This window comes from Sceloporus occidentalis, unplaced genomic scaffold (assembly GCF_023333645.1).
Source record: "Sceloporus occidentalis isolate IW3139 unplaced genomic scaffold, rSceOcc1.0.p SCAF_3, whole genome shotgun sequence".
NCBI lineage: Eukaryota > Metazoa > Chordata > Lepidosauria > Squamata > Phrynosomatidae > Sceloporus > Sceloporus occidentalis.
In genome coordinates this window covers 98,592,566-98,617,233 of record NW_028316983.1, presented here as the reverse complement: position 1 = coordinate 98,617,233, position 24,668 = coordinate 98,592,566, and the positions used below count along the sequence as shown (strand labels likewise).

The 24,668-nt window shown below is 41.9% G+C and overlaps 1 protein-coding gene across 10 annotated transcripts in view; it reads left to right on the top strand.

Moving 5' to 3' along the window:
- TTLL7 (tubulin tyrosine ligase like 7) overlaps positions 1-24,668 on the top strand; it is a 202,131-nt gene that overhangs the window by 132,090 nt on the left and 45,373 nt on the right. For all 10 annotated transcript variants that reach the window (XM_089515542.1, XM_089515539.1, XM_089515544.1 and 7 more), the window contains 9 exons: positions 696-854; positions 1,828-2,044; positions 2,517-2,681; positions 3,330-3,488; positions 13,558-13,652; positions 17,835-17,982; positions 18,104-18,177; positions 20,114-20,249; positions 20,763-20,849. In XM_089515542.1, the coding sequence (XP_089371668.1) occupies positions 696-854; positions 1,828-2,044; positions 2,517-2,681; positions 3,330-3,488; positions 13,558-13,652; positions 17,835-17,982; positions 18,104-18,177; positions 20,114-20,249; positions 20,763-20,849 (1,240 nt within the window). The remainder of the gene's footprint in view (positions 1-695; positions 855-1,827; positions 2,045-2,516; positions 2,682-3,329; positions 3,489-13,557; positions 13,653-17,834; positions 17,983-18,103; positions 18,178-20,113; positions 20,250-20,762; positions 20,850-24,668) is intronic.

The following is a 24,668-nucleotide window of genomic DNA, read 5'->3' as shown; positions in this document are numbered from 1 at the left end:
CAAATTCCAGTATTCTATAGACTTGAACCTTGGCTGTTATACTGGAACCATAACACCATACTTGTTTGAAAGGGCCAAAAATGCCAGTTTATTTTGGAAAATCTCAGTGACTGGAAGAAATGATAATTCACATACATATATATTTAATCACTCCCCTATCTCTCTGCATAAATCAGGGCTTTGTTGTTGTAGTGTGCCTCTAAGCCATTTCTGACCTTGGCGACCCTGAAGATTTTCACACCACTAAAATGCCAGTAAAATGTCAGGGAAATGCACCTAAATGAAAGCCTGAAGCATTTCTGAAACATCAGGGAATCGTCCCCTCACCTTTAGCATCCTTGAATCGTTCACGGAGCAGCAATTTCCTATGAATGGACACTAAGCTTGCATGGTTGCTATTCTGCCAGTTAACATTTTGTGATGATATTACATATTATAGGTTGATCTTAAATCATTTTGGTGCATAACTACTGAAACGGATGGCATTGGCTCCAGTGGAACAGTTCATTTGCATTTCTATGCATACCTAGTTGAATGAGCCTCAGTGAATTCAGTGGTTCTTACTTCGCAGTAAACCTGCCTCAGTTTGCTTTGCTAGAGGCCATGTCTCTTAATGAATGACACTGAAATGGAGCAGGCTTAAATGACAAACTATTAAAAACCTGTAACATTGACTTACTTTTTTTGTTTTTCAGAATGATCAGATCTCAGCCTCAGGAATATAGTTTTATTCCTCGGACATGGATCTTCCCAGCAGAGTATACACAATTCCAGAACTATGTAAAAGAACTCAAAAGAAAACGCAGGCAGAAAACGTTCATAGTCAAGCCAGCTAATGGGGCAATGGGGCACGGGTATGAACAGTATAAAGATGATTTGTCATGAATTCACTGATCTTGTGTTTCTTTTGCTATTTTTATTAGTGTGAATTGTTTTTATTAGTGTGTTAGGAATGGATTTTCTTTTCTGTGGGAAGCTAATAGGCAAATTTAGTAATAAGAGTTTTGTTAAACATGCTATTCATATAAGGGAAAAATAGTAATAAATTTAACCTATTAAATAGTGGACAAGAATTGCCTTTTTCTCAAGATGCTAATCCAGTATCTTGAGGACATGTATTTGTCACCTATTTCATCTAGCACAATCTTAATAAGTAAATGGTCCTTTTAAAAGAAGCCTGAAATAAGATATCAAGATAAGACAACTCATTCCAGTTGAGCATGGGTTTGCTAAACCCTTAAGAGGCTGACTTGTCAGGATTGTTTGGGGGTAAACATGTTTCGAAACTGGAAATATAACTGATTGAGCCTACAGCAGAGCAGTTGGATAAATTATAAGGAAAACAGCATGAGTTAAAAAGCTCATTTAAATCTATAGTTTTTGGTCTCCTGTAGTGACAGTATAGGTAACACAGAAGGATTGTTGTAACACCTTTAGGCTTCAATGTGCTGGTTGTAATTTAACACTGTTTACTTACTCTGGCCTCAGATGTAGTGGGCACATCCAGACACTCATTACACCTTATCATATGGCTGGCATAGTGTATGTGGCAGAAGGGGAATCCATAGCTTTTTGGATGTTGTAACCCACAAATCTTAGCATCCCTGATGTTTGCCCATATGTATTGGTGAGTGTTGGGGGTTGGAGCCCAGACATGTCAGGGGATGTTTCCCACCTCAAAAAAAGTTTCTTAGACCTGCTTTAAGCCAATGATAAACCTAAATTGCTGTATTGATAAGACTGGTTAAATCGTCAAAACTAAAAGTGTCTTTTTGACAGTTTGTTCATCTTTCATTGTTTTCAACATACCTTCATGCTTTTCACCAGGATCTCTCTTACAAGAAGTGCAGAAAAGTTGCATTCTCAAGAACACCTAATAGTTCAGGAATACCTTGACAAGCCCTTTCTGATGGAAGGCTACAAATTTGATTTAAGAATATATATTCTGGTGACTTCTTGTGATCCTTTAAAAATATTTTTATATCATGATGGTTTAGTGAGAATGGGCACAGAGAAGTACCATCCCCCCAATGATTCAAATCTGGTAAGTGATGTTATGGTTAAACAGAGCACTTCCTATCACAATGCAAAATTGTTTACAAGCTCACCGAATCTCTCTAGGAAGGAAGGGAAAGGTGGCCAATTATTGCAGTGTGAATTGCTTTTGTTGACCTTGAGTTCTCTGTTTTTTTGTTGCTTTTGAACTGTGTTTGAAAAAAATGAGCAAAATCGTGTGTGAAATCAGTGCATAATTCTAGTTACTGAAATGTAATTCTATTTCATATTTGCCACCTTGCATTAGAACCTGTGCTAGACATCAATAATAACTTCATCTTGAGACCAAGCAGCTTTAAATTATGTGTTATGGTGCAATGTTTTTATCTTTAATAATGCAATCTTTCCTCTCCCCCTTGGTGGCCCTCCCTCTGCCCCTTTTGTTTTCAAACATTTGTTAACTGCTTTTTTAATACTCACATTTCAGGGAACCTTATATTAAAAACTTCCCTTGCTTTTAGAGCCAGCTTTATATGCACCTGACCAACTACTCTGTGAATAAGCATAATGAGCGTTTTGACCGGGATGAAACTGAAGATAAAGGCAGTAAGCGCTCTATAAAGTGGTTTACTGAATTTCTGCAAACAAATCACCTTGATGTTTCCAAATTCTGGAATGATATTTCAGTAAGAGAAAACTAATATGCAGTAGCTGTTTTTATGTTTATGTTGGCATATTAACAGTACTCCTTACTTTTTCAGCTGGGACTGTACCACTAGTTAGCTACTTTGAGTCCCATTTTTTTTTGGTAAAAGCAGGATATAAATAAACATAATCATGTGCTAGTTACTGTTTTTGATGCATTTGTGGAAGCTCTTGTATGTACATTGACTGGACATTAATGTATTCATTTCATGCTGCTGGATTATATTAGAAGGCAAATCTGATAGCATTTTTGCTTTTTGAAGTCATATCATTCCTTAGGGGCAAGATACTTTCTCATGTGTTTTCTCATGTGTTGAGTGTGATAAATGGGCAAAGAAATAGAAGCTCCATTTAACATTCAATATTTTGTTAAGGCATTTGACAAAATTGCTAGAATACTTCAGCATTTCTGATTAAAGCATCACATTTAATTTTAATTTACTGTGGGGCTTTTATTATTTCACTAGGAAAGGACTGTTGATTAGAGTGTTTACTTCTGTGTGGCTAGTCTTTCTATATTTGAATATGTTTTAATGTCTGCTTTTTATGTGATTTAAAATGAAATGATTTTTTTTAAAAAAATAGAACAATGCCACTCTGCTAACCCAGTTTTCTGTACAACTCCCCAGGAATTAGTGGTGAAGACAATCATAGTAGCAGAGCCACATGTCCTTCATGCTTACCGTATGTGTAGACCAGGGCAGTCTCCAGGAAGTGACAGTGTTTGCTTTGAAGTTCTTGGGTTTGATATTCTGCTGGACAGAAAACTCAAGCCATGGCTCCTAGAGGTAAGCTGCTTGAAAAATTATTTTTACTAAATCTGCATGAGCATTAAAAAAAAAGCTAAACAACACCCTGTCTATTTAATCCAGTAGAGGTGTGGGGAGTTGAATCCCATTTAGAACAGGAGATGATAGTTGTGACTTAACAGCTGGTTCATATGTTAAACCTAAGTGGAATAGGGGACAAAAGATGGAGAAAATAATTGTCATTTAGCCATAATAGCTCTGGAGGGACAGGGACAGGGTGCTACCTTCATGTTGAGGGCTTCTAGAAGTCTCTGGTTGGCTCTTGTAGGTAGCTGGATGCTGGATTACATAGGCCTTTGGTCTGATCCAGCACAATTCTTCTGATGTCCTTTAAAGAATTAACAAGTGGTTCACACTTTGCTGTCTCCGTCTCTATTATAATGCCTGGTGGCTCATACACATATCATAAATGATAAGTTTTGTGATCCCTGGAAGCCATTTTGGTTTTACAGATATCTCTACTTGTGATATAAACAAATCCCATTTTGACTGTTGCTGTAGAAGCGGTGAAGAAAGAAGCATAAGTTACTCCTTTTCCTTTGCCCCTTTCAACAGAGTTGCTGAATTTGCTCCATCAGCCTGAGTGGACATTAACTTCTGAATCTGTATCAGGAAACAAGTTTTGGAATTTGCATACAACTTCTCCATTCCACATGGTCTGAATTGACTTTGATATTTTGATGTATAGATTTGTATTATATTTCTCCTTTTAAAGAAAAAAAAAAACGTGGACTGCTGCTTGCATCATATCTAAAAAAATCTCAAAACAAGAACATTACATACCATGAAATAAAAAGTATAGGTTAAAAATTAAGTCTTTATAAATGAGGTTTTCATACACAACCAACTACTAATAAAACACCTGCCATAGCAGGTCATAAGGTATAAACCATGCTTACCTCTGGCTGGCGCTGGCAGTCCCCTGGTACAGATGGCCATACAGCCTCTGCTTAAACACCTCAAACAAAGAATCATAGAATCATAGAATCATAGAATCATAGAGTTGGAAGAGACCACAAGGGCCATCCAGTCCAACCCCCTGCCATGCAGGAAATCCAAATCAATGCATCCCTGACAGATGGCCATCTAGCCTCTGCTTAAAGACCTCCAAGGAAGGAGACTCCACTACACTCCGAGGGAGTGTGTTCCACTGTCGAACAGCCTTTACTGTCAGGAAGTTCCTCCTAATGTTGAGGTGGAATCTCTTTTCCTGTAGCTTGCATCCATTGTTCCGGGTCCTGTTCTCTGGAGCAGCAGAAAACAAGCTTGCTCCCTTGTGGCATCCTTTCAAATATTTAAACAGGGCTATCATATCACCTCTTAACCTTCTCTTCTCCAGGCTAAACATCCCCAGCTCCCTGAGTTGTTCCTCATAGGGCATGGTTTCCAGACCTTTCACCATTTTAGTCGCCCTCCTCTGAACACACTCCAGTTTCTCAATGTCCATTTTGAATTGTGGCGCCCAGAACTGGACACAATATTCCAGGTGGGGCCTGACCAGAGCAGAATACAGTGGCACTATTACTTCTCTTGATCTAGATACGATACTCTTACTGATGCAGCCTAGAATTGCATTGGCCTTTTTAGCTGCCGCATCACACTGTTGACTCATGTTCAACTTATGGTCTACTTGGGCTCCTAGATCTCTTTCACATGTACTTTCATTCAGCAATGTGTCTCCCATCCTATATCTGTGCATTTCATTTTTCTGCCCTAAGTGCAGTACCTTACATTTCTCTGTGTTGAATTTCATTTTGTTAGCTTTGCCCCAGCTTTCTAGTCTATTCAGATCATTTTGAATGTTGGTCCTGTCCTCTGGAGTATTAACTATTCCTCCTAATTTGGTGTCATCTGCAAATTTGATAAGTGTGCTCCCAATTCTGTCATCCAGGTCATTGATAAAGATGTTGAATAACACTGGGCCCAGGACAGAGCCCTGTGGGACCCCACTGGTCACTTCTCTCCAGGAGGAAAAAGAGCCATTGTTGAGCACCCTTTGGGTTCGGCCAGTCAACCAATTACAGATCCATGTAACAGTTGCCTTGTCTAGCCCGCATTTTACAAGCTTGTTTGTAAGAATATCATGGGAAACCTTGTCAAAGGCCTTACTGAAATCAAGATATACTATATCCACAACATTCCCTTCATCTACCAAGCTGGTAATTTTATCAAAGAAAGAGATCAGATTTGTCTGGCATGACTTGTTTCTCTGAAACCCATGTTGAGTTTTTGTGATTATGGCATTGCCTTCTAGATGTTCACAGACTCTCTGTTTAATGATCTGCTCTAGAATCTTTCCTGGTATTGATGTCAGACTGACTGGACGATAATTGTTGGGATCCTCTTTTTTCCCCTTTTTGAAGATGGGGACAACGTTTGCCCTCCTCCAGTCAGCTGGGATCTCTCCTGTTTTCCAGGAGTTCTCAAAGATTATTGCCAATGGCTCCGATATTACATTTGCCAGTTCTTTTAATACTCTTGGATGTAGTTCATCTGGTCCTGGAGACTTATATTCATTTAGATTAACAAGGTATTCCTCTACTATCTCTTTACTTATTCTGTGCTGAAATTCCCCTGTTCTGTCTTCTGCTCCGTTATCCTCAGGTTGAGCACCCTTTGCCTTTTCTGAGAAGACTGAGGCAAAGAAGGTGTTGAGTAATTCTGCCTTTTCTCTGTCTTCTGTTAGCATTTTGCCATCTTCTCCACGCAGTGACCCTATCGTTTCCTTCTTCTTCCTTTTGCTGCGGACATATCCAAAAAAGCCCTTTTTGTTGTTCTTAACCTCTTTAGCAAGGCTGAGTTCATTCTGCGCTTTAGCTTTTCTGACTTTACCCCTGCACATGCCTGCTATTTCTTTGAATTCCTTTTTTGTGATTTCCCATCATTGACCAAAAATCACAGTCTAGTACCTTTTGCCATTAGGAGGTTCTGAATGTCTACTCAAAATCACCTTCTTTCTTGTGTATTGATTCAGATTCTGGTTCTGGAGCAACAAGGAAAACAGAAAAAAAGCTCACACAATGTGGCAAGTGCTTCAGATATTTGAAGACAACTATGATACTACCTTTTAAATGTGTTTGAGCTGAACATAAATCCAACTCCTTCAACTGTTCTCCATAACTTTGTTTTTCATTCCTGAATGAGTGCAAGTACCTAACTTTGCTTGAGTTAGTAACATTAGTCCTGTCTGTACAGTAGTACTCTTTCTCTTTCATTTCTCCTTTACCAATTCTTTTTGGGGGCCAGTCTTGCTTTCCCTTCATTCCTTATAAACAAATATAATCATGTGATAGTTATTGTTTTTGATGCTTTCCCTTCATTCCAGAGGTTGTGCAGCTGATACCAGCTTTGTCTGGGTTGGAAAGTCTTTGTTTTTGCCCACTCTCCAGTGTTGTTTTTCTTCTCTCCTCTGCCACTGTTTCACAATTGCTAATCTTTCCCTTCTTCCACCCTACTGCTTATTCAAGCTTCCAAGCTTTCCTTCTCTTAACCCTTTGCCCTACACTCACCAGCCACCATAAATTTATCCCTTTCAATTAGAATTGCAATATTCTAGTTCCCCACATTCAGGTATCCATATTTGTATTTATACAGGCTCATGAAATGATGAATCATGAAAGAGCTGACTAACATGGCTAATTTCCCTATTCTGCTGCACTGCTTTCAAAGTTTTCTCATACATAGGAAACAGAAGTTCAGATAATGCAAGGATAAACAACAAAGTATTTAGTGTACCACATTACCCTGTTTCTTTATCACTTTTGCTCTTCATAGGGCTCTTACATCTTTTAACACTTGTGTGATATTTAAAAGTTTCCAAGGTGCATTTAAAGGTGCAGACTAGTTGACTAAAGGTGCAGCAAAGTCAATACATTCTTGAATTTTAACTGTGCTCAGAGGTTCTCTTGTGAATAACCATCTCCTCCTTTTGGGATAGGGAGTGAAGGGTGAGAGGAAGATGGTCCAAAGATGTGGGGAAGCCCAAGATTTGCTCCCTGTCATGAATTGGTTTCCAAATAGACTTTCCATGCCCAAACACTGATTGTGCTCTGGCTTCCTGACATTAAGAGTAACCTGGATCCCAAGAAAAGTTACTTTACTAATTCTAATGGAGATAAAATTTTACTGCCCTTTGTCTCAGTCCCTGCATGGCCAAGAAGGTATGGGGCCTCTGCCTCCATTGCAGTCCCTCCAAATCAACTACAACAGAAACAACATCTTACAGAATGTAGACCTGTGATTCTAACTTTGTCATGTTCCTTCTCCTGTATAATGTTTAAAACATCTTTTGCCTGCTGAAGAAGCCAATGAAGCTTTGAAACCTTGCTTGATGCATTTTGTGCATTTTGGTTGGCTAATAAAGGTGTCACTGTTTTGTTGGTTTTGAATTTTGTTGTATAAGGGGGTCCTTGAGCGTGTCCTTGAGCTGCATTGATACACAAAGAAGTTTTAGAAGTAGCTCACAGTCAGGTGTGGTATAATATGCCCCACTGCTGAAAAATGTGTGTGTGTGTGTGTGTGTGTGTGTGTGTGTGTGTGTGTAATGGAGAAATTGGTTCTCTGTATCCAGTCCTGTGCACACATGTACGTAACTGACCTTTTCAGATTATGGCACAAATGCTTAGAAAGTTGCCACAAACTATTCTCCGATACAAAATCATAATCATCTATCTCTTCTGAGTTTTCTGGCTTCTAAGAACAGAACAGAAATGCTGTTATCTCCAAATTATACTCTCATGACCTTTTTCTTCCAAAAATTTCTGGCAAATACAAAATTAAAATAGAGGTGAACTGTCTTGCACCACCTAGTGGAACAATAGCGAAGTGTTCGCTTTTGAGCTGAGGAATCTTGTCCAATTTGTTCTATGTGTATGTTTCACTGGAGAATACAATTACAGCTGGCCCTCCGTTTTCGCAGGGGATCCATTCTGCCCCCCCCCCAGTGAAAATGGAGAGTCGTGCATATTCATGCCCCATAGGCTAGAATGGGGTGCGCCCCTGTGTGTGGATGCCGGGCGCATGCACCATTAAAAATAGTGGAGGTGACCCCTCCATGGATATTCAAGGTCGCGGATCTCAAATCTGCAAGTTAGGAGGGGCGACTGTACTTCGATTAACTAGCAAATTAATATCTGTTCATTCAGAGAACTGTACAGTCTTGGCAGTACATAGACAGGTCTAAATATGTTTATATTCTTTATGTGCCTTCAGGTCAACTTCAACATATGGTGAACTTGTGCTAGGGTTTTCTTGGAAAAATTTATTCAGAGGAATTTTGATGTTCTCTTCTTCCAAGGCTGAGAGAATGTGACTTGCCCAAGGTCACCCAGTGTTTCCATAGGTGAGCAAGGATTTGACCTCTGGTTTCCCAGAGTCCTAGCTGATCATTCAAACCACTATACCAGTGTTACTCAGAGAGATGTTCCTTAGACTGGTGACAGTCCCTGAGTCATTGGATGGCAGTCCCTAGTGAGTTTCCAGGAAAGAATGGAACAATTGTAGCCAATGTGAAGAAATATGATGTGGGTCCCTGGTGCACTGGAAAAAAAAATTGCTGGCTTCCCACTTCACATAGCTTGGGAAGCATTGTACTACACCATACTGGCTCTCCCTGTCCTCATGGTACTGCATGCCTTTTCAAGATAGCTTCCAGTTGTTTAGGAGTTCTGTGTGATTTAACAGGACTGGATAACTTATAGTCAGATTCAGGACAAAAGACAGTGGTTCAATAAAAGCAGGGGTAGGCAACCTTTTTGAGCCAGAAGCCGGGTTGCTGTCCCTCAGGCGACTGGGGGGCCGAAGCCGGGGGGGTGGAGCTTCGACCCTCCGGGGTGGGGCCACGAGCCAGGGGTGGAGCTTCCACCCTCCGGGGCGGGGCCATGTGCCGGGGGTGGAGCTACCACCCTCCGGGGCGGGGCTGTGTGCTGGGGGGTGGAGCTTCCATCCTCCAGGGGCGGGGCTGCATGCCGGGGGCGGAGCTTCCACCCTCCGGGGGCCAGGCCTCCCCATTTTTGCTGGCCCCTGACGGGGCCCCAGGCCTCGTCAGAGACCGGCAAAAAAGCTGGGGGGGGCCTGCCAGTGCTGGAGGACCCCCTGGAGGGCCCCAGCGACGGCACCAGGCCTCCCAGAGGCCCCCTGCCACCCTCGGAGCCCTCCTGGAAGGCCCCAGAAATGGCAGTGGGCCCCGCAGAGGCCCCCTGCCGCCCTGGGAGCCCGCCTGGAGGGCCCCAGAGACGGCAGCGGGCCTCCCAGAGGCCCCCAGCCGCCCTGGGAGCCCGCCTGGAGGGCCCCAGAGACAGCAGCGGGCCCCGCAGAGGCCCCCTGCTGCCCTGGGAGCCCGCCTGGAGGGCCCCAGAGACGGCATCGGGCCCCGCAGAGGCCCCCTGCCGCCCTGGGAGCCCGCCTGGAGGGCCCCAGAGACGGCAGCGGGCCTCCCAGAGGCCCCCTGCCGCCCTGGGAGCCCTCCTGCAGCGCCCCAGAGACGGCAGCGGGCCCCGCAGAGGCCCCCTGCCGCCCTGGGAGCCTGCCTGGAGGGCCCCAGAGACAGCAGCGGGCCTCCCAGAGGCCCCCTGCCTCCCTGGGAGCCCTCCTGCAGGGCCCCAGAGACGGCAGCGGGCCCCGCAGAGGCCCCCTACCGCCCTGGGAGCCTGCCTGGAGGGCCCCAGGGACGGCAGCGGGCCTCCAAGAGGCCCCCTGCCGCCCTGGGAGCCCTCCTGCAGGGCCCCAGGGACGGCAGCGGGCCCCGCAGAGGCCCCCTGCCGCCCTGGGATCCCGCCTGGAGGGTCCCAGAGATGGCAGCGGGCCTCCCAGAGGCCCCCTGTCGCCCTGGGAGCCCTCCTGCAGGGCCCCAGAGACGGCAGCGGGCCCCGCAGAGGCCCCCTGCCTCCCTGGGAGCCCTCCTGCAGGGCCCCAGGGATGGCAGCGGGCACCGCAGAGGCCCCCTGCCGCCCTGGGAGCCCGCCTGGAGGGTCCCAGAGACGGCAGCGGGCCTCCCAGAGGCCCTCTGCCGCCCTGGGAGCCCTCCTGGAGGGTCCCAGAGATGGCAGCGGGCCTCCTAGAGGCCCGCTGCCGCTGCTGCAGCGGCCACTCTGGGCACCGCCATTTTGGGCGGCAAAATGGCGGCGAAGTCTTGCGCGACCTCCCCCGCCATTTTGGGCAAAAAAATGGCGGCGCCCATAGCCCCAGAGGCTGCTATGGGCGCCGCCATTTTTTCGCCCAAAATGGCGGTGAAGTCTCGCGCGACCTCGCCGCCCAAAATGGCGGTGCCCAGAGCGGCGAAAAGCCGCGACGGGTGGCGGCGGTGGCGGCAACAGCAGCCGGGGGCCGGTAGCCAGGCCTTCACGGGCCGCATCCGGCCCGCGGGCCGGAGGTTGCCGACCCCTGAATAAAAGCATAAAAGATCATCTGTATAAAGTGGGGGGAATTGATCATAAAGCCAGTCAGATGAGACTGAACTACTCACAGTATCCCTCTATATTGTCTATTGTCTATGCATTGCTTAGATCTGTGATGGCGAACCTATGGCATGCATGCCAGAGCTGGCATGTGATGCCATTTCCCCCGGCATGTGACAGTGGAGGAGTAGGAAGAGACGTGCGCCTGTTCCTCCTTCTTACCAACCCTCCCTAGCCTCCAAATGCCTCTCCGGAGGCAGTTGAAGGCTGGGGACAGCATGGGAGGAGGAGGAATAAGAGGCATGCAACTGTTCCTCTTCTTCCCCTCTCGCCCCCCAGGCCTTCAGTGGTCTCTGGAGAGGCTGCTGAAGGCTTGGGAGGGCAGGGGAAAAGAAGTTCCACCGCAGAAGTCCTGCCCCCGGAGGGCAGAAATCCCAGCACTGGGTAATACCTAGTGCCAGAAAACCTTTTAGTTTGGACACTCGGCCCCTAAAAGGTTCACCAACACTGGCCTATATATTGTCTATATTATTGTCTGTACTGGCTAGTGCCGCTGAGAAATGTAGTCCAATAACATCTGGATGCCCATATGATTCTCCACCGTGACCTAAAGTATAATTTTAAATGCTGAAAATCATGCACAAATCCATGGATATTACTATTTTTTTCCTCTCCATTAGAAAATGAAGTATCAGAGAAGAATGGGGGCAATCCTGTGCAGTGCTTCTTTCAAGAGCAAACAATGCAAAATGAATAGTATTAGTTTTGTGATCTTGGAAATGATTAACCTGTGGGCAGAGCTTGTGGCTTTGCAACACTGAGATGCCAGTGTTGATTTAGTATTTAACTTTATGGCATTCAGTGCATCTATATGACAGCTTTGGCTCATAAAGGAAATTACAGGCTTATAAACAGAAACAATAATCAGGGATGCAAACTACTGGACTCTGTTAAGAGAAATTAGTGTGTGCAGAATCCTAGTATATATGGAGGGCAGGAAAAAGTCAAAGCAGGTGAGTAAAGACATTAGAAATAAGAGTTAGAATGAGAGAGGAATGAAAATGGACAAGAAGAGAAAGAGTCAACAAGTGGAACTGAATCAAGGAGAGAATAAGTTGGAATCATATTTTAGCTCCAGCGTTTGTCCTCTGTGAGCCAGCATGGTGTTGTGGTTTGTGCACGGGACTACAACTATGAAGATCAGGGTTCAAATCCCTGATTGATTACGAAAACCCACTGGGTGACCTTAGGCACATCACACACTCCCAGCTTCAGAGGATGGCAAAGGCAAACCACCTAGGAACAAATCTTGCCAAGAAAATTCTGTGATACTTTTGCTATGGGTCACCGGAAGTTGGAAACAACTTGAAGGCACATAACAGAAAAGGTACAGAGAGTGGTTGTTTTTTTTTATTGTACTTGGATTTTAAACTATTTAGACCACTTAAACCACTTGTGCTTTTGTCGTAGAAATTGACCCAGACGTATAAAACCCCCTTTTCATCCAATAGAAATTCAGATATTTTATGTCTTCTGCACCTCTTAAGAGGGCCATCATGGTGTAGTGGTTTGAGCATTGGACTGTGACTCTGGAGACTAGGGTTGAGATCCCCTCAGCCATGGAAACCCACTGGATGACTTCAGGCATTTCATCATCTCTCAGCCTCAGATGAAGGCAAAGGCAGACATCCTATGAACAAATCCTGCCAACAGATCCCTGTAATAGGTTCACCTTGGAGTTGCCATAGGTTGAAAATGACTAAGGCACACAACAACAACCACCTATTTCTCTATGATCAGATGGAGGTAGTGGGTGGTGCACCAGATAGCAGCTACTTCATGTGAAATGGAAGTGACTAAGCCCTCTGTAGTTTAGGTACAGAATATCTGAAAGATGGTATCTTCCTTTATGCACCTTTCCAAACCCTGAGATCCTCAGAAGACTCTCTTCGTTCAGTCCCACCACCTTTACAACTACAGTTGATGGGTACGCCAGAGAGGGCCTTTTCAGTGGCTGTCCCCAGGCTTTGGAATTCCCTCCTTAGGGAGGCTGGAATGGCTTCTTGCTTACTATCCTTCTATCAGTAGGTGAAGACCTTTTAAAATTTTTAGTCCAGTAGGCTTTAAAATCTGAAGATTTTAAATGAAAGTGCTTTAGGGGGATACTGTATGGTTTTAAATTGTACTTTTTACTGCTTTTAAAAATAATTTTAAATGTATGTCTTAAGTTGTTTTGTTTTATTTATTTATTTATTTATTTATTTATTTATTTATTATATTAATTTGTATCCTGCTTTCCCCCCAGAATTGGGATCCAAAGCAGTTACAGTCTAAAAACACAGTACAGTTAATATTGTTGATAGTTTTATTCTATTTTAATCTCCATCTTTTGTATGTTTTCAACTATACTGCAATTATAATTTGTAATCTGTTTGGGGAAAAGCTGAGACATCAATACAGGTGATGCTGCTGTACATGGCAGAGTGTAGGTGCATAACTAGTTTGCAAGATGGAATTTAAAAAACCTGGGCTGATGTGTTGACAGACAAGAGAGAGAATGAGGAAGAAGACAGAGAAACTGACTGACTATTTTTGAGCTATTCTGTTGCGGTTTAAACATTCCTGGGGGTACTCTGTCTTCTTCGATTTTTCAGATTAATCGAGCCCCAAGCTTTGGTACTGACCAAAAAATAGACTATGATGTGAAAAAAGGTGTTCTGATGAATGCATTAAAGCTCCTCAATATCAGGTAAACTTATATTTCAATCAATTAGCCCATTTATTGCTTGTGAACAAGGGCCATCACAAAACATACGTAAAATGAGGATATACATATACAAGCAGATTATACAATATTAAAGTATTTACAAACAACAGCCATCTGCAGGGGAGGAAACATTATTCATCCAGAAGATTTCTGAACATTCTGAAGAATTACTGCTAGTATAAAGGAATACAGCAAGGGGAAAATCATTTTAAATGTACATCCTAACTGGTGAGGTTTCATAAAGTTGTCTTGAATCTTCCTTCCTTTCAAGGCAAAGAAGGCTCTGGTGTAAGCAATATTACAGTCCACAAACTGTCATTAAAATTGTTAATTACTTTCATGATGTCCACCACAACTGTCAAATAGACAAAAGCTGCATCCATAATGTAAAAATAATCCAGTTTGACACCACTAACTGCCAAGACTCAATGCTAGGGAATTCTGGGGGTTGTAGAGACATTTAACTTTCTCTGTTAGAGAACTCTGGTGCCATAACAAACTACAATTCCCAGGATTCCATAGCATTGAGCCATAGCAGTTAAAGTGGTGTCAAACTGGATTATTTCTGTTCTGTGGAATCAGCCCATGATAATATTTACAATTGCAATACCTTTTGATATTTGTATATTCACTACCAGTCCTGAGTGCATCATTTGCCTCTCCTGTGTTGGAAATACTAATTACGTCTTTAGAGACTTTGAAGCCAGTTAGTCTAGTTTAATTTTTTGTTGTTGAAAATAACTGGAGTTGATGTTAATGCAGCTAGAATTGATTAGGATAAAGAGTTATTGTATATTGTTCAAATCAACCAATGGAATATTGCCTTAGCTTCAGTGTCTTAAATCTCTTTGGATCTTAAACTATGGTCCAAAACATGCTTGCAGAAATAATTCAGTTTGAGACCACTTTAACTGCCCTTGCTCAGTGCTAGGGAATCCTGGGAATTATAGTTTTTTTGGCACCAGAACTCTCTGACAGAGGCCCAAAACAGTCAGGCCAGATAAAACGGTTTCCATCCACTTTGGGGGTGTGGCATTTACATGATGCATGCCCCCAAAACAGGCGGAAACTATATGGAAGCAGGGATGTAGCCAAGGGGGGGGGGTTCTTGGGGTCCGGACCCCCCCTTCCATTAGAAAAATGAATGGTGTGTGCTGCTGCGCCGCCACACCCAAGCCCCATTATAATGGTGGCACTTAGTCTGGACCCCCCCTTCCTAAAATCCTAGCTACATCCCTGATGGAAGCCATGCTGAAGTGGCAAGAGCTGGCATAAAAAAGAGTGCATTAATTCCACTTGTGCTGGTGGTCCATTCAGGACTGTGGCAGTGGCCCGCTTTGGGAGTGGGCTGTGTGGTTGCCACAGTCCCAGCATGATAGGCACTGGAGCTGCTAAATGCTGCTTCTTCCAGGCTGTCTGCTTTGGCCCAGAGAAGGCTAAATGTCTCCCAAAACTACAGTTCTCAGAATTCCCTAGCAATGAGCCAGGGCAGTTAAAGTGGTCTCAAACTGGATTATTTCTGCAGTGTATTTTGGATCCAAGTTTTAGTTTCAGGTATATTGGACATCATTCAGCATTAATTTCAGAATTAATTTACTGATTAGTTAAATGAGAAGCCAACTGATTTTTCATTTCATAGCTCTTTCTTTAATTAATGAAAATGACTATAGGAATCTTACCTTATATACTTGTCTATAAGTCTAAAAATTTATGCCCAAAAATTGACCCCAAAATCCTAGGTCGATTTATTTACAGGTCAGTATGGTAATGATAGCAGCTCTTTCAGATTTCCCCATGCAGTTTCTTTCTGTCCTGAAAAAAGCAGACAAGTCCTTTATGACTGATTGATTGCTATTTGTTTAACAGTTGCTGTCCCACCAGTGCTCTTCACTGTCTTGGGAGTGAAGGCTGGAACACTGAAGCCTTGTATTGCTGCTTCCCTCTTGTCGCTCGCATACACACACTGAAGGAACCTCTAAATTTCACATTTGACCTATCCACAGGTCAGGTCAAAATCCATAATTTTGGCCCCAAAGCCTGCCTTTGATTTATACATGAGTTTGACATGGGTAGTTTCATTTTTGCTCATGATTGCTTTATGACAGTTTAGCTCTTAATCATGAGAATCAGTAAACTAAACAAATTGGGAAAGATAAGGAGATGAAGTTATAAGTGACGTAAATGAGAGAAAAAGTTAGGGTACATACCTTCTTCCCAAAGATCAAAATAGGTATTAGAGTGATGGAGGGATAAAGCACAGGTAGCATTTGACATCTTAATTTGGGTAAGAGTTTTAGTGTTGTCATCTATCTTAATCTTAAATAGAAATAAAGAATCAAATTTAAGAATTCATCTCCCCTCCTAGATTACATGTATTTGCATTAATTTTTAGCCTTTTAAACTGTTAACTAAATACATACTTTGCTACAGTCTCCAACCCTTTGCCTTTCATGAAAAGGTTATGTTTTTGTTCCCAAATTCTTCTTCCATGGCACATAATACTATAGGATTTGAATGGGATACAACTTCCAAGATTTCTAGTTATAGTAAGACACTTGGGAGAGCTGTCTGCATTTTCCCTTCTTTTGGATACATTATTTAGACATAACACCTTTGGTTAATAGCTTTCTGATGTCTTGCATCCAAATTCCCCATTGGATATGCATACACATATTGGCTCAATATCTTAGCAATTTGAAAGAAAATGATTAATGAAAGAGGGGAAATTGACTCTCTTTGAGCAAATATCTTCTGTGTTAAGACTCTTAGTTTTAGATATTTTATGAACCCTGCATATTAGATATTTTATGAGACCCACGTCTTTCCTTCATTACTCTTATCTGGCATAAATTTTTTATTTAGAATTTTTATTAATATATGTTTTGAAGAGTTGGGAACTTTACGTTTTAAAGTAAAGTTATTGGTTGCTGATTTATCACAATTTTTTTACTTATTTTTTCTTTATTAAATCCACTTAAAAATTCTAAAGAGTCAACCTCTCCCCAATAATTTAGGACTAATTACAATTCATATAATTACTTTTCTAGTGAAACAAGTACAGTCGGTCCACTCCTTATGTGGGGATCTGTTCTCCTCCCCTCCGCATAAGGGGAATTGAGTGTGGGCTCAAATTCCATAGAGGATAATGGGCCGCGCTCCTGTGTCATGCCATGGGTATGTGCTCCATTGTTTCTATTGGGGCTTGCCTTCCACATGAGCTCAAGTCCATGGAAGGCAAGCCTGTGTAAGGGGCAGGCCAACTGTAATGTTACCAGACATTGTCCTAAATCTGACTAGTAGTCTGGACTAAAATATACCCTTTTATTCTATGAGTCTAATCTAGTTGGGACTAGCAGTTGGATTTAAGTCACTGTTGAAAAGTAACAATATTAGGAATATGGTTAACAAAAAAGTACTAGAACAACATCAGTGTTGTTTGTAATGCTTTAGTCCCAACATATGAAGATTAACAGGTAAAACTGAAGAATTATAACCTGGGTGGATGGAATCCTTGGCCTTTAGCTTATTTATCTCTGTGCCTTGAAAATCTTTGCCAACTGACTTGTGATTACCAACCTTCTGTCAAAGTCATAGGTGTAGGCCAGGTCAGATGAAAATCATATTTGATGACAGGGTCTAGCAGAACTAACAGGGATACACTCGCTCTGTCTAGCTCCCTTTGTAGGTCATCTACTGTAGCGACCATAGTGGTCTTTGTCCCATAGCCAGGCCTGAAGCCAGATTGGAATGGATTGAGATAATTTATCTTATCTAGGAACCCCTGGAGCTGGGAGGCCACCACATGCTCTAGAACCTTGCCCCCAAAAGGGGCTATTGAAGACTAGCCAATAGTTCTCTAGTATGGTGGGGGTCTAAATCCAACTCTCACTTCACAACCCTGGGAATAACTTGAAACTTCAGTTGAGTAGTTGGATATACCTCTTAGCAGTCTAAAGAAAAGGAAGTGGAAGAGTTATCAAAGGAATGTAAACACAGCAAATAGAAGAGTTTTAGGTGTGTCTTGCTTTCTGTGATACTAGAAATTGGGGACTGAATGAAAATTTCATGGGGCACAGAATTCTTATTTGGAGAGCAGTGTCCATGTCGATATGTTGATGGATATGTTGTTTTCATCATCATATTGGCCTGTAATTTCTCTTCCAGAACAAGTGATAAAAGGAAAAATTTAGCAAAGCAAAAAGCAGAGGCTCAGAAGAGACTTTATGGCCAAGGCTCAGTGAAAAGGCTATCACCTGTATCTTCTGACTGGGAGAAACAACGACAGTCCCTAGAAAGGAGGAAAGAAGAACTGGTACAGTATTATATTTAAAAAAAACAACCCCAAAAAACAAAACAGACATACATAAGCTACATTTTCTGATTCTATTTCCATGAATATTGTCAATCACTTCTTACATGTTCTTGATTACCAGAAAGAAAGACTTGCACAAGTACGCAGGCAGATCTCCAAAGAAGAACATGAAAACAGGCATATGGGAAATTACAGGTAATGGCATAATCCTAACTTCCAGTTAAAAATATTTTGGATACAGCTGCAGTGTAATGAAAATTTCTGTGCCTAAAACCTATTTGGACAAAGATGGCTTTTTCTGGATAATAGAAGGGAATTATGAGAATATGCAGAAAAATCTGAAAGTGGTACTGGCTTTTGGTTTAAAAACAGTCATTATCAGCAAGATTGACACTGGTGCAGAATACAGTGAGCCAGTGTGGTGTAGTAGTTTTGGGATTAGACTGTGACTCTGGAAAAACAGAATTCAAATCCCTGCTCAGGCATGGAAACCCACTGGGTGACCTTGGGCAAGTCACACATTCTCAACCTCAGAGGAAGGCCTAATTTCAAACTATCTTCTCGGGAACCTAGAAGGTTATCAGGAGTTTTGAAGCTGGAAGTTCAGTAATAGTGGGCAAGTGTCCCTGGAACACAGTTTACCTATCATTGTCTTTGGTAGATAGGAAGCTGCCTTATACAAAGCCAGAGAGTTTGTCCACCCAATTCATACTGACTGCTCTGTTGGGCATCAGCTTCCTAAGATCTCTAATGGTGATCTTTCCAGATGCCTCTGGTCTGATTATTTTAAACTGAAGATGGCAGAGAGTCCTTCTGCATGGAAAACATTAGGTCTGCCACTGAGGCAGGAGAGCCAGCATGATGCAGTGGTTTGAGCATTGGACTACAACTCTGGTGATTAGGGTTCAATTCCCCACTCTAGCATAAAAACCCTCTGGGTGACTTTGGACAAGTTACCCCCTCTCAGCCTCAGAGGATGGCAATGGCAAAACCTGTCTGAAGAAACTTGCCAAGAAAACCATGTGATAGATTCACCTTAGAGTCATAAGTAAAAAATAACTTGGAAGCGCACAACAATAAACAACAATCATAGCCCTGTGAGCCTTCCTTACATCTTGTCCTGTGCTCAATCTTGTCCCCAAATGCACAGCCAAAGGAATGTGTCCTTGGGAAGCTCCTTAATTTCATGCAGGGCAATGAAATGTACTGTAGCTATGTCCTGTGGTAAATGTGCAGGTATTCTGTAGTAATCATGGCTTGTCTGTTCAAGTACTTCTGTGATCATTGAGATACATTGGTACATATTTTCTAGAGTTTTGTAATGTGTGTCAGCAAAAATGTATGAAATAGCTGATCTGGTTTCTCTAGCTATATCCAGCCTGATCTGTGTCAATTAAACTGTGGTGATGACCAGTGATGGAAAAGTTCCTTTTGTGGACCAGAACACCTGAAATCCTCTAGCCAGTATGGCTGGGTTTATAGATTTTTTTCTGGGGGTTGTGATTTTAAAAAGTAAAATTTCAGGCCCTGGTGATGGTAGCATATAATGTTGGAGGGGGTGGGCAAATACCCTAGGTTTAAAGGAAGAAGGAGTTGGGTTCATGGATGATAAACGAAGAAGGCAACAATTAATGGAATTTCTCACTCCCTTTGGTGACATTCCTTGGTCCTTACATTCATTTTTTATACTTCTGCATTATGAATGCATTTTTTAAAATGTTTCATATCTCAAGCATACCTAAAGTTGAGATTTCAATGAGTATTCAAAGACTTCATATTTCCATAGAATGATACATGCTGTTCCTGTTTTGCTTTTCTTTCCTTGCTTAACACTAATCCACAGCTTGGTTAAATCACCCACAAAAGTCATTGAACTAGAATTAGTGTTTTTCACAGTCTGTGTTTCACACTAGTGATGAACACTGAACAAAATCGCTACCCAATGATCTTTTAAGATTTAATTTTGTGCATAAGGTGGGGCAGATAATCTCATATACACAGGCTGTCAAAAGGAGTGGAGACAGGGTTATTCTACCCATGTGAAACTCTTGTTCACTTCAGATGAACTCTACAGATGATAATCCTTGTTTTTGCTTCATATTTTTTTCTTCCTCCTTTACTAAAACTCTAGGCGGATATACCCTCCTGATGATAAGATGCTACTGGAAAAATATGAAACTCTGCTAGCTACTTCATTTCAGACATTCCTGTCTGGGAGAGCAGCATCCCTTCAACGAGAGATGAACAACCCTCTGAAGAGAATGAAGGTACTGTTGGGTTGATATCCACCTTGCATTTCTTATTAAGTTTGAGCAGTGTCAACTGCTCTCCTATTCCTAAGGAATTCTTCCTAATGGATTTTACTTCCCCATCAACATTTGATGCTAACTGAGCTGTATTTAAAAACAACTTTCTGATGGAAGTTGTAGCTAATACGTGTTCACTCAGTTTGCTGTGCTGAAACAAAACTTATTTGCCTATCTGCATGTCAACATTTACACTAGTCTGAGGGGATACTGGATTGCAGACTATGTCAGCTAGCAACATGCTGTTGAAAAGCCCAAGCTCTAATGGCCAAGTGAACAGATTTGTTGGCATCAATAGAAGATGACAAAATTTAGCTCAATCAAACTAACTGAGCTTCTGTAAGTCTACACTGGTCATCCTTTTGGAATCCAGCCACTGTTTGATAAAAAGCAAGTTGCCACATTCATAATTTGTCAATTATTGCCAGCATCGCATCCTCACTTTTATACCAATCCAGGGATTTATCTTTTCAGGAAGAAGACATATTGGATCTGCTAGAACAGTGTGAATTGGATGACGAGAAACTAATGGGGAAATCAGTCAGAGCACGTGGACCGAAGGTATGGAGCCCCGGTGGCGAAGTTGTTAAATGCCGGTACTGTACCCTCTCACAGCCACAAGATTGTGAGTTTGATCCTGCAAGGCTCCAGGGTTGACTCAGCCTTGCATCTTTTCATAGATCGCTAAAATGAGTACCCAGCTTGTTGGGGGCAACTAGTTTACAGATTGTAAACTGCTTAGGGAATGCTTAAGTGCACTGATAAGCAGTATAGAAATGTACTTGCTATTGTTATTGCTATATTTCACGGAATTATGTGACATATTTTTGCACTTAATCAAATGCAACAGGTAGAATTTGGTAATGTACTTGTACATTGGTCTAGAGCTGCATGTAGCCAAAGTTTGGAAGTAGTACATTACCAAGTAATGTCATGGCCCTTACAGATGTACCTTTTTGAGTCAATGAAGGGAAGGCCATTCCTTCCCCGTAGAGCAATGGAGAATGGAATGAAACAACATTTTTTTCCAGTACAAAATGAATAACATTTTTATTGTTACTTGTTTTGGGGGTGGGGCTTAGCCTAAATCTATGAGCTGCTCAAAAGGCTTTTTTTTGGGAGGGGGGGATTAAAAAGAAAGAGCAGTGATGTTAGTGCTAATCAAATTGGACTAGTCTAAAGCAAAGTGATACTCTAGCCATGGCAGGAGTGAATGGGATGGGGTGCTGCATCCTTCTAGTCCAGGAGTTGAGGTCACCAGATACTGTTGGATTGAAACACCTAGCATTTCTCACTATTAGCTATGCTGTTAATGGCTGCTGGGGCTTGCAGTCCAACAACAACTGGAGGACTGATCTCCCACCCTGCAGTAATCTATAGTGCTCTAGTCTTCTAGTAGCTAAATCATCATGCTACTCAGAATTGGTCTGATTTCAGCCACTGCCAAGGTCCTGTACTCCTCCGAATGAAGCAAGACTCCTTTTTCAAAGTAAAAAGAAAAAGAAAAAAAGAAGACATAAATGCTCAGACCACTTTGTACAAGTGTTAACACTGCTCCATTCCCTCAAATTACAGCAACGAGAAGAGATTATTATGACAGTGCTCATAATAATGAGTTCCCTCTCAGAGGTGGGGCCTCAGTGAGCAAGAAAATGAATTACAGTGTTAATGCAACATGGCAAGATATTTGGCTTATGCTGGGACTGGGAGGACATTACCCTGATCTTGGAGGAAAATGTCAATTTTTGTTTTCCTTTTACTAAAGCAATAGACGTTCAAGAACGTCATGTGTGTGTATGTGCCTTCAAGTCCCCTGTTGACTTATGGTGACTCTTTGACTTTCATAGGGTTTTCTTAAGCATACGTTAAGCATTTTTTTTGCAGCGAACTGCTGAGTTATGTCCACTAGAGGGCACCTTGCACCTTCTTATATGAAAACTCATGTTCCCTAATATTGGTTTCAGTTCTTTTATATCCAATAATATTGCACCTCTTTGAAGTGCTGCACATTCGCATATCTTTGTTCAGCTCCATGTTGTCTTTTTCATTCTCTCATTCTGATACCCAAAAAGCAGAATGTACTTAGCTGGTTGGGAAGGATCAGAACATGATTAGGTTTAGTAATCAGAAAATTCATTTAAACACGTATGCAGTGATACAGGCTGGGAAACAATTAAAGAGCACTTTTCAGACAACTGGGCTTGATGCTTCCTTCTCTCTTCTTTAGTAGACACATTAGTAGTCTTATTATTCCCTAATCCAAGCAGTACTGTGAGTAATACAAAGGGATGTTATTGGTTTTAGGAAGGGGTAAGGAGACCTGGTGCTCCAAAAATGATGATGATTATTATTATTAACCTTTATTTATGAAGCGCTGTAAATTTACACAGTGCTGTACATACAATCTTTTTAGTTAGACGATTCCCTGCCCTCGGGCTTACAATCTAAAAAGACATGACACAGAAGAAGAAGGGAGTGGTGGAGGGAAAGGGTAAGAGGTCCAGCAGTTCCTCTCTACCTCCGAGGCCTGGACCAAGGCAGATGGACTGGAGGGAGGGCTTGGCTTCATAAGGGATGGTTAATCATTTTCCAGGGAAAATACATACATTCAAGTAGGATAATGCATATACAGTACATAGCAATACAGGAAATGGTTTGATAAACAGGCACCAAAAGAACATCAAATAGTAAGTGACAATTATGCAATGCCTGGGAAGGCTTCTCTGAACAAGATGGTTTTCAACTCCGTTTTGAAGCTGGTTAAAGAAGTGATGGCTCTTGCTTGTGGGGGAAGAAGGTTCCAGGAGTGAGGGGCAGCAAGTGAAAAGGGGCGAATCCGGGATGGGGCAGAGGAAATCCTGGGCTGGGACAGCATACCTTGATATGGAGCTGTGCCTCTACCCCAGGTAAAAGAGAAATGATGTAGAATATTAAACCCTAATGATCTTAAGAGACATATATTTGGCTATTGAAACAAATATCCATTTTGGCTATGTGTTTTATGGCTTAGTATTATCTAATACATCTGTGAGTGCTTCTGTATATATAGAAATGTACATATTACGAGTACATCATGAATATCTGTTCTATAGCCCCATTTTAATAAGCTTTATATGTTTTATATGTTTTATGCATTTTATACACACTTTGTTGTCTTATGGCCTGTTGGCTGAAATAAAGATTATTATTATTATTATATTTGGCTATTGAAGTTTAACAATCTTTGTCCAATTTGCAGTTTGTACAATCCAGAGACATAGTTGCTTTGATGCTCAGGTTGAACCACAGTCAATCTATGTTTCCTTCTGCCTTGACAAAATAATACCACATTATATTTTTGCCATTCCTTTTCTTAAAAATCTGCTCAGCTCTTTCAGTTCCATCTTTTCTCAACCATGTTTAACATCAATAGACACCTACCAAGTTGCTCCCCTTTCCTTAGGAGGGGTATCCAATACCACAGAGGACAGAATTCAGAATGACCTTAACAGATTAGAGTGCTGGGTCAAAACTAACAAAATGAATTTGAACAGGGAGAAATGTAATTGCTATACTTAGACAGAAAAAATGAAATGCACAGATACAGGATGGGTGACACCTGGCTTGACAACAGTATTTGTGAAAGGGATCTAGGAGTCCTAGTAGACCACAAGCTGAACACGAGTGAGCAGTACGATACAGCAGCTAAAAAAGCCAATGCAATTCTAGGCTGTCTCTATAAATGTATAGAGTTTAGATTGAGGGAAGTAATGGTACCACTCTATTCTGCTATGGTCAGACCTCATCTGGAATACTGTGTTCAGTTCTATACACCACAGTTCAAGAAGGATATTGACAAGCTGGAACATGTCTGAAGAAGAGAAGGTTAAGAGGTGACATGATAGCCATGTTTAAATATTTGAAAGGATCTTTGACAGTCCTGATGAAAAATCTGTACATAGGACAAGAGGCTGCTGTTAAAACAGAATATGGAGAATATGTTTCCCAATTGGCAAAGGGGTCATGCAAGGCTGCATTCTGTCATCCTATCTGTTCAACATGTATGCAGAAATATCATGAAGAGTGGGCTTAGACTCAGAAGAAGGAGAAATGGGGTTAGGAAGAAGGAACACCAACAATCTAAGATGGGCAGACAACACCATATTACTAGTGGAAAAATCATAGACTTGGAAAATTTACTAAGGAAATAAGAAATGCAAAGGCAGGCTTACTGCTGAACACAACCTCCCCAAAAATAATGACCACAGAGAATTTAAATAAATTCAACCTATATAACGAGGGAATCAAAATAGTTAGAGATTCCCTGTACATTGGATCAAACATTGGTCAGAACAGAGACTGTACTCAAAAATCAGAAGAAGACTAGGAATGGGAAGGGCA